This window comes from Phoca vitulina, unplaced genomic scaffold (genome assembly GCF_004348235.1).
Source record: "Phoca vitulina isolate PV1807 unplaced genomic scaffold, GSC_HSeal_1.0 scaffold53, whole genome shotgun sequence".
Taxonomy (NCBI): Eukaryota; Metazoa; Chordata; class Mammalia; order Carnivora; family Phocidae; genus Phoca; species Phoca vitulina.
Genome location: NW_022589756.1, coordinates 4,517,254 through 4,529,729, shown reverse-complemented (window position 1 = coordinate 4,529,729; position 12,476 = coordinate 4,517,254). Strand labels below are relative to the sequence as shown.

The following is a 12,476-nucleotide window of genomic DNA, read 5'->3' as shown; positions in this document are numbered from 1 at the left end:
TAAAAAATTATGTCTACAATTTCACTAGCTGTCTACTGTAAGATACTAATTAAGCACACTTATCACATTCACATATCATTTTGTATAACAGAGATCAGGCAAAATGAATATTTATTATAGGGTTATTACTACTTTGCTCAATTAAAAAAAAGTTGCCCATTTGTTTCTGCTTTCCCATTTATAGGCCCTCAGGAACCAATTATAGAAAATAATGTTTTGAAGTGGCTGAACCAAGAAGTTTTAAAAAAACAAAGGGCTTTCATCTTACCATTCCATCTCCACATTTTGTTCCAGGAGCAACCAGGCCCAAATCTTTAGAATTGTGGTATAAAATAAAAGTTTTGCACTCGTTGGTGACATTCTGCTTTGAAATCTTCTTAAGGTGATTAATCTTTTCTTTTCCAGGAAGAGATGAATGCTGCCCTCTGCTGCAGTGTATCTTTCCACATTTGACATCTCTGAAGGAAAGGGAGAATATTCTCAGACTTGCGACCAGGAAATAGAAATTTATAGAGATGAGGCTGGCAGTGAAGTGGCTTGGCCACTTTTCTCTAGACCCAGGCTTATCAATGGGCTGCAGGGGCACCAAGAGAGGCAGGGCCAACGGTTAGACAAAGTCCTGAGTCTGGGAACTGTGATGAGTAGGTGAAGATGTAAAATGATTGTATTTCTTTATAGTTCTGTGGTTCTCACAAATCAGTATTAGCTCCAGTTTACAGAGGGGTATTTCCTATTAGTAATTTGAGTTCGTCTAACTTTCATCAAGATGTTAAGATTTCTTTCTTATTCTTTCTTGCACAGAGCACATCAGTTAATTCTCACAACAAACCTGTGAGTTTGATGTTATTATAATACCCATTTTACAGATTACGCAACAATTGGAAGTAAGAGGAAGTTAAGTGACTGCCCAGTTTCACCTATTCTAGGTGAAACTTTTGACCAAAGGTGTCTGTTGTTGTTTTCAGTCCAAATCCTGTTTTGTGGCACAGAAAAAAAGCCTTTCTGAGTATAATAAATCTGGAAGAACGACACAGCTAATACCTTTTCAGAATCAGATCTAACTTCCACTTCTCCCCTTCCTTCCAATTTGAAGTTCTACTCTTCTTTTCTTGTTATGGCTTCACTTGTTTCCCTCTCACGGCTTCTTTTCCCCTTTTCCCCTTTATTTTCCTCCTCCTGTTTGCTCTGTCCTATTTTTTTTGTAACTTCTCTTCCTCCCTTTCTTTCCTAATTTTAACTCTTTCCCATCTTTCCTCCTTATATTCCACGACCTTCAACTCATAAATATAGTATGTAAATGCCAGTTACACAATCAGGGATGTGTGCAAGTTCCCTCACTCCCTCTCCTCCTAATCTCCTCAGTAAAAAGAGGTTAGCAGCTGTCAGAGCAAGAGCGGTTCTGAATTTGCAAAGAAAACTCTTAGAAGGCACTTGCTTTTCTTTACATGGTACTTACTTCTCTTCACAGGGAATTACTCTGTTTTCCTTGTTTTTGCAGTATCCAAATCTATTTCCTTTTTTATTCATTTCATAGCAGAGATCAGAACTGTCTTTCACCTCTAGGATCCAAAATGGAATGATTAGAGTAAAATAATAAAAACATGAATGTTATAAATAATAAAATATCTTATTTTTCTAATGTAATTGGAACTTTAGTATCATGTAGTGGTAAGGAAGAAAGGGATAAATAAATCACTTTAAAGCTATCCTATTGCATCAGGAGGATATTTTACAGAGGAGTATGGATATAAAAAAATAACAAACATACCTTAACCCACATACTGAGTTAGTTAATTAATATTAGAGATAATATCAACTAATATTAAAGGTAATATCCAGAGAGATTCGAGGTAAGATCTGGGAAGAATGCCACAAATGGCATTATCTTCAATCTTGCCCCCAATTCTTTACAGGATAATAACAGAAATAATAACTATTTTTTTTTTTTTTTTTTTTTAAAGATTTTATTTATTTGACAGAGTGAGATACACAGCGAGAGAGAGAACACAAGCAGGGGGAGTGGGAGAGGGAGAAGCAGGCCTCCTGCAGAGCAGGAAGCCCGATGCGGGGCTCGATCCCAGGACCCTGGGATCACGACCTGAGCCGAAGGCAGACGCTTAACGACTGAGCCACCCAGGCGCCACCCAGAAATAATAACTATTATGTTTATCAGCCATTCACTGTAATTGTCTCTCACCATTATCAAAGACTTGAGAGCACTGATCATCCCGGGTGGGACATTTCCCCATGAAGCAGTAGCCTTTTGCATTCTTGCAAGGAAATCCATTTACTTGGAATTTGTCCTTAGGACATGCAGAAGAGTAGCCAGTACACACTTCAGGAAAATCACATTCATCTTTTGCTGGTCTGCATATGGACCCTGATTTTTTCATCTGTTGAAGAAAAACAAAAAGACTAATAAATCTTGGATACATTTAGGTAGCTTAAGTTTCAGTAAGTAGGAGGAAGTTTGACCCACATGAGAGATGATGGGCTCTGGAAAACAAACTGAGGGTTCTAGAGGGGAGGGGGGTGGGAGGATGGGTTACCCTGGTGATGGGTGTTAAAGAGGGCACGTACTGCATGGAGCACTGGGTGTTATATGCAAACAATGAGTCATGGAACACTGCATCAAAAATTAATGATGTAATGTATGGGGATTAACATAACAATAAAAAATTTTTTAAAAAAGTTTTAAGTTTGGATCATGACTTTCTTCTCCATTCCACTGAGAATTATTATCATTTGTAAATGTGTTGGCTTTTATGTAATTTCAGGAATGACGCAATGGTGTTTTTGAAAATCTGTATTAGAACAGCATTGGGCAAAGTTGGAAGGGACATAAAATGGAGAAATGAGCAAGAGGTCTGTTCATCTTGTTCCAGGACATACCATCTCCAGCACACACATACGACTGGGAATCCCTACCTATCTATAATGAGGAATCTCTACTCCCAAGAAATCACATCACTCCAAATGAATTGGAAAAATACCCTGACTCATTGCTGGAGGAAAGTGCATGGAAATATTTGTTTATTCAGCCACCCAATATGCATTTAATTGTAATGAGTCCTAGAAAGATTTGAAAATGAACAAGACATGCTTCCTTTCCTTTGTGAGTTCACAATATAGTGTGTTGAAAGTAATATTAAAACTTTGGACAGAGTCATTTGGATTTCTGATTGCCTTTCCTAGGGATATATCTCCATGTACTAGTCACTCTCACTTTCCAATTCCAGTATAATCCTTTTCCCTTCTAGTTCACTGTTGGAATGCTACCCCTTCCACCACCACCACACACGAGCTGAAGTTAAATATGCTGGCAATGATTTACAAAGAAACAAGAATAATGTTTATCATCTAACTCTACTCCTAAAAGACCAAGTGATACCTACTTCTCCACTCCCCAGGCCATAACATTGCCCAGGGCTTAGAAGTCAGAACAACCCAGAAGAGGCATTATTGGGGACAAGCAAGCCTAACCCTAATCTGGGATTAGTAGTGTAGGGTCATTCAGTGGACAGCCAATTCTGTCATCCTATGTATACTAAATAAACTGCCAATTCTGTCATCCTATGTATACTAAATAAACTGAAAATGGAGAACCTAGTTCTAGCACAGATCCTTACCTGACAAGATTCACAGCATTCTCCTTCTGCACAAGTAAATCCTGGCCTCAAGACACACTTGTTTGCATCACAGCAACGATTAGTGCACTCCTGGCAATGATCAAAAATTAAAGATCAGGAATTGGTTTGTAGTTAAGGTCTCGTTTAATAAGTTATTCTGTGTAATTCATCATTACTTGTCTTTCAGAGTTAAATCCAAATGCATGATCCTTGGCTATGACATATATATGAAGACTACTGCTTGTAACTGGTCTCTGGAACTTTTACTTTTTTTTTTTTTAAGATTTATTTATTTATTTGAGAGAGAGAGAGAGAGAAAGCACGTGCGTGTGTGAACAGGGGGAGGGGCAAAGGGAGAGGGAGAGAATCTCAAGCAGACTCCCTGCTCAGCACCGAGCCCAATGCGGGGCTCGATCCCAGGACTCTGAGATCATGATCTGAGTCGAAATTAAGAGTTGGAGGCTTAACTGACTAAGCCACTCAGATGCCCCTATTTTGTTTTCTTCCCAATTAGCTGTTCAGTACTCCACACTAATGAATTTTCATCAGCAGCTCACAAGGTCCAAAGTTTCTGATCTTCCATTTTCCTGATGACTTCCATTCTTTGGAAGGGCCCTGCTACTTCTCTATATGAAAGGTTTAATATGAGATAATAGAATTTCTGAAGATCTAATTTTACATTTTCCTCAAGATGCTGAGTATTTTAAGCTGAACTTTGTTGTTGTTTTTAATGCATCATTAAATAATAACAGCAGGATGGACACATAGGCCTTATCTGCTCGAACAAAATTAAAATTGCAAAAGAAATTGTCTGAAAAATGTAATGTTAAGTTACTTCATGTGTTAGAATGAAACTGTAGAACCATTCTAAAGAATGTACATAGGCAAAAGCCTCAATTTCCAAAGTTAAGAGCCTCTTTACAGGCGCCTAGGTGGCTCAGTCATTAAGTGTCTGCCTTCGGCTCAGGCCATGGTCCCAGGATCCTGAGATTGAGTCCCACGTTGGGCTCCCTACTCGGCAGGAAGCCTGCTTCTCCCTCTCCCACTCCCCCCCTGCTGTGTTCCCTCTCTCATTGTCTCTCTCTCTGTCAAATAAATAAAGTCTTTAAAAAAAAAAAAAAAGAGCCTCTTTACATTTAATCTGAGACATTTGAAAACTAGGTGTTGCAACCTCTTTACGTATCACTGTCCCCACTCTGATCATGGAGTCTCTGATTCACTTATTATTAGATTTATTTTGAATTTTGTAGTGTCTACAGTGTACATACTACATATGTGGTCTTCAGACCAGCAGTATCAACATAATCTTGCAGGTTGCTGGGAATAAAGGATCTCAGCCTCACTTCAGGCCTACAGAATCAGAATCCACATTTTAACAACATCCCCAGGTGATGTATATACACATGACAATTTGAGAACTGATTGTCTAGGAATCATACCTATATGATAAGCTTTTAACAGAAACAGCTTCTATGTCTCATACCTACATGATAAGCTCTTAACAGAAATAGCTTCTATGCTGGAGGAAAGCAGATTAAAATTTGTCTTAAAAGCATATTCTAAATGTTCCTGAGACCAAGGCTCCAATAAATACGTGGAAGGTTAGAAGGGTTCTGCTCAATTAAGACAGAGTTTTCTAATAACATGAACTGTCCAGCTGGGATAGAGACCAGCCTCATAAGGCCCTGAGTAAAGCTCAATTGACTAACTCTGGAGGACAAATTTCTACTGTGCATGAGATCAGACTTAAAGGCACCTACCGGCTTTTCTTACAAGAAGAGCCAATTACTATATAAACCAGGCAAATGTGACACCGTGGGTCTCCAGCAAGATCATTATACATAATTCATGACTTGGTAAGATGCCTTGCAATGAGGCTACACCAATGACTTGTTTTGAAACGAGACAAAAAAACACATTATTTAAAACTTTACAAGGAATATCATGGTTGATTAATGGTTAACTCCCTGCCTAGGTTCTAGCGGAGCATAAACTTTGTAATTTATTTATTTATTATTTTTTTTAAAGATTTTATTTATTTATTTATTAGGGAGTGAGAGAGAGAGAAAAACAGCATGGGAGGGGAGAGGGTCAGAGGGAGAAGCAGGCTCCCCGCTGAGCCGGGAGCCTGACGCGGGACTCGATCCCAGGACTCCGGGATCATGACCTGAGCCGAAGGCAGTAGCTTAACCAACTGAGCCACCCAGGTGCCCCTAAACTTTGTAATTTAAAGACATTATTTGCAAATACCTGAATGGGGCCACAATCACACTCTTCTCCTTCATCCAACTTCTTGTTTCCACAATATGGGTAATTACTTAATTTATCAGAAAATGGAATATTGAACATGCATGTTGGATTATAATCCTTCAGGTGTTGCAGGTACTGAATTCTGTTGCATTTACTGAATTTTAGTGCAGGAATGCTAGAGTTCAGATGAGTTAAAAATAAAGATTAATTTCATCAATGCATAGTGGTGGAACAGCTATGAAACTTTTATGAAGGATTTAGAAAGAATAAATATAAATGATGAACTCCAGAAGTCCATTTACTTATCCTACTTTACTGTTAATAGGAGAGTAGCAAGTGGGCTTTTATTATAGAAAATGTCTTATTGAAACAACCAACACATGATATTCTAGTGAACATACTCTGACTATATATCGTCCAGAAAGTCCTTCCTGGAGCCCACAGTTTAGACTGAATGTGCTTGCTGCTCCTAGATCACTTTTTATTTGTTCCTCTTGACATAATCTATATATTTATCATTTATGCAAGATTACGAGCTTCTCAATGCAGGGATTGTATTTTTTTTAAATAAGTACTAATTAGTACAATGCCTGGCACAAAGTAGTTCTTTATAAACATTGTTGAAACAAATGATTTATTTAGTAATATCTTACACATCCTAGGAATGCACTATCCTTCTGAAAAGTTCAAAGACTGAAAAGACTAAAATTCACTTCCCTTCTGTCTTACTTTTGTTTTGACTCCTTTGCCATTATTGACACTTGATGGAGACAGATGGACTTTTAGAGGCTTAAAAACATTACTTTGGAATGGTGGGGCCCTGAAAAATACTACTAATTATGTAGATAATGATATAAAATTAGATATCAGTTACTTAGTTCTTACTCTATGCCAGTCACTGTACTTGGGTGCTTTCACTACTTTACTCCATTTTTTTTTTATTATTATGTTATGTTAATCCCCATACATTACACCATTAGTTTTAGATGTAGTGCTCCATGATTCATTGTTTGCATATAACACCCAGTGCTCCATGCAGTACATGCCCTCTTTAATACCCATCACCAGGCTAACCCATCCTCCCACCACCCTCCCCTCTAGAACCCTCAGTTTGTTTTTCAGAGTCCATCATCTCACTACTTTACTTCATTTAATCAATACATGGAAGCACTGATCATCATTATAAACACCTCCTTATATGAAATGTACCGTGTACTCTCTGTGAAGGAGTTCAAAAATGTTAAAGTTTAAGAGCTGGCTGCAGGTAATTCACAGCATGGTGGGGGGATATAGGACATTCATTCATTCTGTAATATAGTGTACTTAGTATGTAACGGACTTTTCTAGACAGTGTGATAAAACAGTGAAGAAAGCAGACAAAACCTTCTGACCTCATGAAGTTTATATTTTGTTGGAAGAATAAAATAATAAGCAAGCTTAAGTAGGTAATGCGTAGACTATATTAGATAGTGATTAATACTAAGAATGGAAAAAAAACAAAGAAGAAAGGGATGGATAATGCCATAGTACGTATATGAGGAGACAGGATTGAAAAATTAGATCAGGTGGCTGGGGAAAGTTTGGCTGAGAATGACATTTGAGTAAAGAGTTGAAGGAGGAAATTAGAGTTTATAGCAAAAATGATAAAACAAGGCACATAGAGGGTATTCCTCTCCTAGGCACCTTAGTATAATTTACTAATTAATCATTGTATATTTTTGCGATATGTTCAGATGGAGTTTTAGAATTTCTCTCACCATGTCACTAGGACAGACACTACCAACTGATAAGATTTAGCCCCGAAGGGAAACAGCCTATCATGGCTGGTTTCGTTATATAGACCTTATGGAATATATTAGGAAAATGTTCACATAATAATAATATATCTCTACAATATGGAGTTCTAACCAAGAGCCACACCCAAAATATTTAAATGTCTTCTCTACATTGTTTGAATCTTACCTTCCACCACGATCCATCACACATTTCTCAAAATTACAGGTACACGGGTAATCATCATGCTTCATCCCAAGGTTATGCCCCAGCTGATGTGCAATTCTGCTTGCAACTACATTTAGGTCAGGCAAAAGATCCTGAGGCCAAGAAAAGATGTGCATTAGAAATTTCTATAAGATAATGCCCTCTAGGACATAGTGTTTAGAACTACTGGTTGAGAACTGGTTTCTAGCTTCTGGTTAACTAGTACTTATTTGAGAGGCCATGAAATTTGTTACCTCCCTGTCCTGCCCTCAGTTCCTTTAATTCTATAATGAGGTTAGACAAATGACCTTTTGAGTGTCTTTAACTCTAACATTTTGAAATTCTTTTTTGGGGCACAGTAATAGTCATTGTTGGATTTCTATAAACTCATTCTTACAAATAGCTAAAAATTATAAACTAATGTCCTACACAATACAATAAACATTATTGATTTGCCTTTTATATATGAGATATTCAAAGATGGCAAAAATAAAAAATATGTGAGGTTCATGTTTTCAGAGTACAAAAATTTTTTTTTTTAAAGATTTTTATTTATTTATTTATTTGAGAGAGAGAGAGTGAGAGAGAGCGCAAGAGGGGGTAGGGTTAGAGGGAGAAGCAGACTCCCCACCGAGCAGGGAGCCCGATGTGGGACTCGATCCCGGGACTCCGGGATCAGGACCTGAGCGGAAGGCAGTCGCTTAACCAACTGAGCCACCCAGGCGCCCCATGTTTTCAGAGTATAGTCTCACATTGCACAACAGTGGTATGTGATCATGAGGAGGAAATTTCTACTATGAAGAAAACCAGAAGTTCAGTGATTTGAAATCCAAGGCAGAGTTGATTGTTCCCTCTGTTGGTAGCTCTATTTCATGTTTTAATCTCTATATTAAGTATAAAAAACTTAATTTCCAAAAAGGGGTGGGATATCAGGTTACTCTAAAGATAAAATTCCCCTAATTTGATTATTTCATCTTACTCATTTGAAATTTAAAATGTGTTCTGGATGGGCGGTAATGTCGTAATTGGAGTGGTGACAGCTTATATTAGATTATATGGACTCTACTATGCAAAATTTGTGCTATTAAAATACCATAATCAAAGGCATAATCATAAAAAGAACTATGTAATAAATAGATCATGTACAAGTTTTTAATTTCAAGGTCTTTTTTTTTTAAGATTTTATTTATTCATTTGACAGAGAGAGAGAGAGAGCAAGAGAGGGAACACAAGCAGGGGAGTAGGAGAGGGAGAAGCCGGCTTCCTGCTGAGGAGGGAGAGGATGCAGAGCTCGATCCCAGGACCCCGGGATCATGACATGAGCTGAAGGCAAACACCCCAAGGTCTTAATAAGACTTAGATAAGACTACTTGGACAGCATCTACTAGAAGCTTAGTGACTTGGGAAAAATACCAGATAAAATAGATAGGTCAGCATTTTGAACATCTTACTCCTTCTGAAAATGAATTTCAAGGTTGTCTTGATATGATATTTTAAATGGTTTATGCACTCTATTTTCAGCACAAGAACAATTATCTTCCCTTGCTAACAGCCATCAAGTTTTGTGTACTTTACCTGTCCTTATAAATAACTATATACAATATGCAAATAAGCTTTTCTAATCTCTGTATATGATTTTTAAAGTTCTAAACAACACTGGTTTACCTTAAATGTTCATCTGTAGTTTTTATAAAACATTTATTTTCCTATTTAATAAAGGAAACATACAGTTTAATCATGACATATCTTGGTGGGAATATATGACAGAATTCAATACATGGCCTCTTTCCCTTTCTTTCTTTCTTTCTTTCTTTCTTTCTTTCTTTCTTTCTTTTTTTTTTTCTTTCTTTCCTTTCTTTCTTTCCTTTCTAGGCTCCACCCCCAGAGCAGAGCCCAACATGGGGCTTGAACTCATAACCCTGAGATCAAGACCTGAGCTGAGATCAAGAGTTGGATGCTGAACCAACTGAGCCACCCAGGTGCCCCTGGTCCCTTTCAATAGGACACAGAAAATTTATAAAAATTAAATTCAAACTTTGTGATTAAGTCACATAACAAATAAAACACAGCCTACCTTAACAACACTGGAGGAATAATAAGGCCGGCATATGCCCTCTGAATAAGAAGTTCCTTGTGCATGTGTATAGAGCCACTTCCCACTATAAACAAGATGCAAATACACTCTTCAGTCTGAGGCAGTGGTTTAATTAACACAAAGATTGAATTGCAGTGAATACTCACAATGCTAGTGCCTTTGCACATAAAAGTGTCTTTTTTTGTGGAGTTCTAGAATTGAGGATGATCTTAGTTTTTTATTAAGCTCATTTAAAATTTGTGTTATATTAGAGGTATTGAAAAAATCAGTATGATCTAAACTTGAAATCCTAAAAAAAGTACTTTCAAAAAAATAATGTGAGAGTCTAATTTTACATGGCTTACTCTACACTCAGCTTTGGATAAACCACTTAAAAGACCAAAAACTTAAGTGAAAAAATGTTTGGAGGGAAAAATACAACATAAGTAAATAGACTCAATATCATGATTAATTAATTAGCTATAGTTGAAAATTTTTAGAAAATTTTAATCAACCATAGAAACTCATAGAGGATTAGATAACTATAATCAAACATTTAAAAGAGTTGTCGTGTGAACTATTCTTGGATTACCTAAAAAGACAGATGTAGACGTGTATATGAAGGAAATCCAGACTTGACATGTTCTCAAGAACATTTAGAGTTGGACCACTTTAAAGAGCAATCATGAGCTTGATGGGGTCTTGGGATATAGATGAGTTCAATGGGGTGGAGTCCAGAGCCAAGGATTAAGAAAGAATTCTTGAGATGTCTTCGGTGCAAAATGGTGGTTTATTAAAGCACAGGGACAGGACCCGTGGGCAGAAAGTTCTGCTGCCCCGGGGTTGTGAGCGGTGACTAATTATATACTATGGGGTTGGGGGAGGTGAGGAAAAAAGGAGGTTTCTCAAAGAACTTTCATATGCTAAAAAGACTCACAAGATACTGGAGGTCTTGCCATTGTCAAGTTAAGGTTGTTTACCCCCCGCTAGTAAGGCATTAACATTAAGATAGTTGGGAACTTCCTTGAGGAACATTACACTCTGCCCACTTCAATTATCCGTCAATGGGCTGCAGGTTGTAAGGGCATTTAATTGTATCTACATTTCCTTCTGGAAGTTAGGTTATTGATGGATAGGAATGCTTTGTTCTTGTAGATTGCTAAGACATTTGTAAACTGAGGGAGACTCATGTCTTGTAGGATTGTGATTTCTATAAGTTAACTATTTGTTTTCCCTTCAGGGCAGCCAGGAGTGCCTGAGGAATGTCACATATATCCCACGGGGAGATTGTGGGGTGTCAGCTTCTGCTTTGTCCTCAGTTTCCCTTCTTTCTGTTGCCTCATCCAGCTGGAAGACCACACTTGGAATATATTAAGAAGACTCAAATATGAGAAAGGCGGTCAGGCTACATGACCCCTTTCAGTCTTTAGCTTTTTTAATCAAGAAGACATGCTCTCCCTAATGTGAATTGTGCAAGACTGTTGAATCACAGACCTGTACTTCTGAAACAAATAATACATAATATTATATATTATATATAATATAATATTATATATAACATAATACATTATATGTTAAAAAAAAAATAAGAAGAAGATAGCAGGAGAGAAAGAATGAAGGGGGGGAAATCGGAGGGGAAGGTGAACCATGAGAGATGATATATATATGATGGATATTAAGGAGGCCACGTTCTGCACGGTGCACTGGGTGATATACGCAAACAATGAATCATGGAAGACTATATAAAAAACTAATGATGTAATGTATGGTGATTAACATAACATAATAATGAAAAAAAAGAATTTTTTTTAAAATTATAAATTATAAATATAATTATATTTATATATATAAATTATATATATTATATTAAATAATTTTTCTATATATTATATATTAAATATATTAAATGTATACAAATATATATTTAAATATATTAAATATGTATTAAAATATATATGTAACTTATAAATATAATTAATAATTTAATATATATTGAATATATATAATAATATATATAATAATATATACTAAAATTATAAATATAATTTATATATTATATATATTTTACATATATTATATATTTATATATTTATATATAATTTATAATATATATAAATTTATAATTTTTATATATTATATGCAAAATTATTATTTTTATATCATATTATATTATATATAAATATATATATTTTATATGTAATATATTATATATATTATATATTTTATATTTATATATAATTTATGTTAATTATAAATTTATTATTTTTATGTATTATTATATGTAAAATTATATTTTATATCATTATATTATTATATATCAATATATATATTTTATATATATTTATATTTATATATAATTTATGTTATCTATAAATTTATAATTTTTATGTATTATTATATGTAAAATTATTATTTTTCTATCATTATATTATATTATTATATATATATTTTTATATTTATATATATATTTTATATATTTTATATATTTTATATATAATATTTTTTATATTATATATAATATATAATATATATTATATATAATT

At 35.3% G+C, this 12,476-nt stretch overlaps 1 protein-coding gene across 1 annotated transcript in view; it reads right to left on the bottom strand.

Moving 5' to 3' along the window:
• Nucleotides 1-12,476, bottom strand: part of ADAM7 (ADAM metallopeptidase domain 7) — a 172,256-nt gene that overhangs the window by 79,980 nt on the left and 79,800 nt on the right. The window contains exons 11-17 of the mRNA XM_032389021.1: nt 9,934-10,018; nt 7,842-7,972; nt 5,880-6,054; nt 3,630-3,719; nt 2,198-2,393; nt 1,457-1,559; nt 269-458 (exon numbers count right to left, since the gene is read on the bottom strand). Coding sequence (XP_032244912.1) covers nt 269-458; nt 1,457-1,559; nt 2,198-2,393; nt 3,630-3,719; nt 5,880-6,054; nt 7,842-7,972; nt 9,934-10,018 — 970 coding nt within the window. The remainder of the gene's footprint in view (nt 1-268; nt 459-1,456; nt 1,560-2,197; nt 2,394-3,629; nt 3,720-5,879; nt 6,055-7,841; nt 7,973-9,933; nt 10,019-12,476) is intronic.